This window comes from Chenopodium quinoa, unplaced genomic scaffold (genome assembly GCF_001683475.1).
Source record: "Chenopodium quinoa cultivar QQ74 unplaced genomic scaffold, ASM168347v1, whole genome shotgun sequence".
Lineage (NCBI taxonomy): Eukaryota > Viridiplantae > Streptophyta > Magnoliopsida > Caryophyllales > Amaranthaceae > Chenopodium > Chenopodium quinoa.
The window spans coordinates 1589673-1595776 of NW_018742381.1; the positions used below are offsets into that span (position 1 = coordinate 1589673).

General features: G+C 31.5%; 1 protein-coding gene across 1 annotated transcript; it reads left to right on the forward strand.

The window, feature by feature from the left end:
• Positions 1-3369: 3369 nt before the first annotated feature.
• LOC110698303 (protein MIZU-KUSSEI 1-like) lies at positions 3370-4916 on the forward strand. The gene has a single exon (XM_021875713.1). It carries the CDS (start codon positions 3608-3610, stop codon positions 4490-4492), a length of 885 nt encoding a protein of 294 aa, XP_021731405.1. The 5' UTR covers positions 3370-3607; the 3' UTR covers positions 4493-4916.
• The last annotated feature ends 1188 nt before the right edge of the window (positions 4917-6104 follow it).

The window sequence follows — 6104 nt, forward strand, 5'->3', positions numbered from 1 at the left end:
TTACTCAAGCAGAAGAGCTCTATATCACTTAATATCTCATAATACATTAGTAACTCACAACATATGGAACATTATTCTACTATTTTGTATTCTTTTAAGGAGGTCATATTCAACTTATTCACAAGGAATCCACAAGAAAAATAAGGTGGTCACTAGAATTAGAATGGCATAAAAGTGGGACCAGAAGATCTAAGGAGAGAAGCATAATGACATTATTGATGTCCTATAACCAAATGATATGTCAATTTTAGCATGTTTGATTGAATCTAATCCAACAAAGAGGATGTTCCCTGCCCCCAACACCCCATTCGCCATCTATCCACTTTGTACATTCAGAATGTTTTTTTTTTTTTTTTCCTTAAATGATGTAAATATTAAGATCTAAAAAAAATTTAAAATTCTGATTTTCATCCATAGCTTTAATTGTACGAAATTGATCCAGGTGTTGTAACTAAATATATTTTCTAAGTTCAGTTTACTTTTTCTTTTTTTTTTTTTTTTTTTTTTTTTTTTATCTTTCACGACTTTGCAAGGCATAATTTCAATTATAGATTTCTTTAATTCCGTACCATTAATTACAGAGTGTTTTGACTCATTACTATGTAAATTAATTTTTTGTGAGAAAATACAAGTTTATTACGTTGATCAAGCCGCAAAATTGTAAATTAATCATCTCAGATATATATCATTAATAAACTCAAATACAATTTATTATGTTTGGAGTTAGAGGAATGTAATTTTCAGACAGAAGACTGAAGAGCGGGATGCCATTATTAAGCGAATTTTGTTTAATGTAGCATTGTAGATGTGATGGAGAGATGAGAAAGTACATGGCTGTTATAGTTTTTTTGTTAGAGGCTATGCTATAATGTCTTGCTTTTGTTAGCAAGTTTCTTGGTTATTAATACGTAGAATCTATTATTAATTGTCAAAAAAAAAATATCCCTTTAGAGGTGTCTATTCAGATATGACTGGGTCAATTTCGATTATGTTGAGTTGTGTCAAGTCTAGTTCGAAGTTGAGTCATACTAAATTACTTTGCCTATATAATTCAAAATGTGAATCTGGCTACTTTCGAACAAGATCGAATCGGGTTACTTCAACCCATAAATTAAGAGTGAATGAGAAGAAGTTTATGTACTACTGTCTACTGTACAAGAAATAAAATTCATTGACAAAGTTCTATTAAAATGTTTGTCATAAATGGTTTGATTCATGCTTAATATTTCCGATTTTAGGTAGTCGTAAACTCGCAATGCAGCGTGAATCATGTTTTGGGCTTTCTTTTGTTTTACTGCATGGCACGTAGTTAGGGTAAATGACAGAAGCATACAAACGAGCGTGTTAAGGGTTTATGCCTGTTCATGTATGAACACTGACGTTGTGCTTACCTCATCTTCTTAACTTTATTTTACTTTTACTGCCCTTTTTTTTTCCTTTTTTATTTTTTGTAAATTGAGGTCAAAAGTGAGGTAGTCAAGGGAGTTGTACCCTACCAGAAAATGAAGTTACACTCTCCTTTGTCTCTCCCTTTTTCATTCTTTGCGCCCCCCTCTCCATTTTTTTGGGTGCTTGCTTTTCTTTTTTCTTATTTTTTATTTTTATTTTTACTGGTTTATTTTTTACTTTTTTGGTAAAAAAAAACAAAATTTTCAATAGTTTGTCATAGGTAAAGTGGTGGTGGCTCACTGGCTTGAGAGCTTTCTATCTCTCTTTCCAAATGACTAAATTGCCCATCTATAATTTTTAAAGTATTAAATACTTGAAAAGTGGTGATAAAGTGATGAAGACTGAAGAGTAGTATTTTCGCTTTTAAAAACGTTTCATTAAATTATTCACCGTTTTACTAAAACGATTAGGGTGGTGTTTGGTAAAGACCAAAGAATAGATTCCTAGGTTGTAGCAAAAAAGAAAAAATTTAACCTCTAATGGTAGATTTGATTATTAAGGTTATATATTAACTATTTACTGTTTGAGGATTTTTTTAAAATCATATCCTATCGACAACAAATTGTATAATATACAAATTGTATCACATACAAATTGTACGTATAACATACGAAAAAATATATTACATAACTAAGATATGTATTATATAACAAATTGTATTGTAGGTGCGGTATATTTATTACACTCGTTTTTTACTCATTTGCTTTTAGTAGGAGTTTTTTCCAAATGAAATATGCTCTCTTCGCCTGAAGTAGGGTATTTTGGTGTGGTTTCTATCAAGCTTTGTTGTTATCAGATTTGAATCTTTTTACTTCGTATTCTTGTTTGGTTGGATCTGATTTCTTAATCAAATTATACTTTGACTATACTATCAATAACATTATGCAGTAAGATCTTATTATGTTTGTCTCAATGTGTAATTTTTCAAAAATGTAATTTACGCAATTAGGGTTTTGCTAACAAACGTCCTAGCGGTGTTAGATAACCATTTAAGATATTTCCTAAAATGGTACTAATTTAGGAATACATGCCAAAATCACACAATCAATAAGTGTAATTAATGTTCATTTGAAATCAATATTTCTACTTTTAACTATCTTATCTAACGCCCTTAGGATGTTCATTAGCTTTTGCCTTATATTAATAAGCAATATAAAGTAATTAAGAATAGTAAACAAAAATAAGAAGTTATATATGATCTGATATGGTCTAAACCTTTCTAGTCTGCTCTACGAAGATTCATGAATACTTCTTAATAAAAAAATAAGTAAACATAATAAGTCTGAATGTATATATGTTAGGATTATTATAAAACTTGTTATATCAAAGATTATATAGAAGTTCTTCGATAACTTAAAACAGAAATACTTAGTTAATTGACATTTTTTTGTTATATAGAACATGCATGTAATCGATCACAATTATGAAACACATTTCGATGTACTCCATATAAAATAATGTAGGGTAAATGAAATATCAAGCTAAATTTGAACTATTGATAAGGACGTTCCTTTTCAGTCTTAAGCTGAGGGGGTTATGAGGCTTCGAGCACACACGCATTTTGTGGATGAGAATATGCATGACACTCATCCTTCCTATTCTCAAAGTGTTTAACCGACTAATTCGAGTCATATTGATTTATGTTAGATTCCAGACCAATAAGGTAGTTTTCCTCACCATAAAAAAATAAATAAGGTAAATATCATAATCTAAAACATGTCTTTTTCATTTATTTATTTCTTTTTAATAGTAGATCAACCATACATTATGCTCCTCTTATCATTAGAATATAGTACTATATCCCATGATTCAATTCAATTGTTGATCCTCATATATTCTCAAACCGGACTTCTTTTTTGGTGGGGGCAACTTAGGAATTTACTTTATGCTTTTTACACCACAAAAGCCCTCAAAGAGCCCAAAGATGATTCACTAACTCACTCTTTACTCTTCTCTACTCTTTACTACTCCATATCAAAATAGTAGTAAATGTAACTCAATTCCCCCCACCACCCCAAAATCTTAAATTCAATTCCCTCATTAAAACATTACTACTAGTAGTAGTATTTTTATTATTCTTTTTGAATTCAATTCAATCCTTTCTCCCTCTCTCTCTAACTTTCTCTCTCTAAAAAACCATTTTTACATAAAACCCCAAATGAAGACAACATCAACACCAACACCACCATCTCCAACACCTCTCAAAATGTCCAAAGCCAACTTCCCTTGGTCATCATCAAGGAAAGTCCAAAATGATGATACTTTAGATAATCAAACTACCCTTAAAACAGAGGAAAACAGGGGAAAACAGGACACTATTAATCACCCTCTTAATGACATAATTAGTGATGATAATCACAAAAGTTTAGCATCTTCAACAGCTAGAAGGAGGAGGAAATTACAAGCTATTGCTGTTTCAAGAATAAGGTCAGTTCTTACTGCCCTTAACATCAACAAATCTTCACCTTCAACCTTCCCAAATTTAGGGTCATGCCCTAAAGTTATAGGAACTTTGTTTGGGTATAGAAAAGGTCATGTCCATTTTGTGTTTCAAAGAGAACATAACTCCGCCCCTGTTTTTTTCATCGAGCTCGCCACCCAGATAACCCATCTCGTTAAGGAGATGGCATCTGGGTTGGTTCGTATCGCGCTCGAATGCGATAAAGATGATCAACAAGAACAAGAGAAGTCACAACAATTATCATCACAAGAGCATGAGAAGAAGAAGAAGGTGAGGAGGAAGAGATTGTTGGAAGAACAAGTTTGGAGGACTTATTGTAATGGAAAGAAATGCGGGTTTGCTAATAAAAGAGAAATTGGGCCTAATGAGGCTAAGATTTTAAAGGCTGTTGAGCCCATTTCAATGGGTGCAGGTGTTCTTCCTGGGTTTAACGGGTCCGGGTCGGGTTCGGAAGGTGAGCTCATGTATATGAGGGCCCAGTTTGAGAGGGTTGTCGGGTCTAGGGATTCTGAAGCTTTCTATATGATGAATCCTGATTGTCATGGTGCTCCTGAGCTTAGCATCTACTTGCTCCGAGTCTAAGCTGGAGCAAGAGTACACTCGAGTGTATAAAAGGCACTCTCGACAAATCTCCTCCCTACTTGGAAAGACAACAAAAAAATGTTACGTGAAAAGATTATTATTGTAAGTTGTAGTTTTTACTAAATTTGTTAGGTTTTAAGAGGTTGTTAATAGGGTGGGGATTAGTAGAAGTCTAGTTAACAAGATGGTATTTTGTTAATTTTTTGTTTTTTGGGTTTGGGTATAAAAAAAATTGGAGAAGTGGGTTTTTTACTGTATTTTGTTAGCTTTTTGGGGGTGGAATGTAATGGTATACTAGGGGAAAAAAAAAAGACGGGAAATTGGTATATTATGGGCATGGTGGTCAATTTAACTCAATGTAAGATCTTTCATGCAATGCAACTCTCCAATTGGTATATTATATTATGAACATGGTGTTTTTGTATGCTTCATACTTCCTCCGTTTTTTTTTTTTACTTGACCTACTTTGACCTTTACACTATTCACCACTTTTCCTTTGGTCGTCTTTTGTGAATTATTTGCAAGAGAAAACATATTCATGTGGAATCTTGTTAGAATCGTCATAATAAGTACTATTATAATATACAAATTTTATAATTTTTACTTATGGAGAATTAAATTTATTAATGACTAAAGTTTTGCATTGACAAACATGATAAAAGAAATAGATCAAGTAAAAAAGAACAGATGAAGTAGTTCTTACTGTCACAATTTATCGTAATGAATTTAAAATGAGATCACGGTTAAGCATTGTTCTTATGCTACACGCACAATTAAATTTGAACAAAGGAATGTACTATGCTTTTGTCATGGAAATGATTTATGATATAGTGTGAATGTGTGATGTTGATTTGAAGTTTTGAACAATATACTAAGGTAGTAAACTCTTCAAATGAAATTAGTACTCCGTATATTTATTAATAACATAAAATTATTTAATTTTCATATACCAAAGAGGAAAAAAGTGAAATTGGAGTACTGTAATTTCTAAAAAGATACTAGTCTTAGAAATGTGAGTAATAAGGTTTAGCTTTACACATCACTCAGTACTGTTTTGATGCTTCTTGATGCAGTTTTGGTCTAGGTTTGGTTAATATACCAGGAGTTTATTATTTTTATTTTTAAGAAAAAACAAAAACATCTAGTTTTGGAATTATCTATAATCATGTTACCTAATGATTGGTACGGACAATTATGACCATTAGATATGGTTGTTCAAGAGACCATGTCAAATTAATGGAATCATATTGAAAACGAGCTACTTAACTATAAGTACCTAATTACTTCTTGTCCAAAATTTAATTATTTAATAGTCCATAGCTAGTTCGAATTACACTATTAATGACGGTTTATATTTCGGACAAAAGAAGCAAATTTTGTTTATTTAAAGGGTGTTTTATAAAATCTAAAAAGCCTATTGTGATAACTTCCTGCATTGTTCATTATTGTCTTTCCTAAGAGAGGACGGCTTTACACCTTTAAGTTGAACATCACTTAAATTATGGGGTTTGATCCAAAGAGTATAAGTGCTTCCAACTTTTAATAATTGTTTTCAGTACTGAAGAAATTTTCTTGGAGAAAGCTAATCAATTGCAGAAAATATTTTCAAATA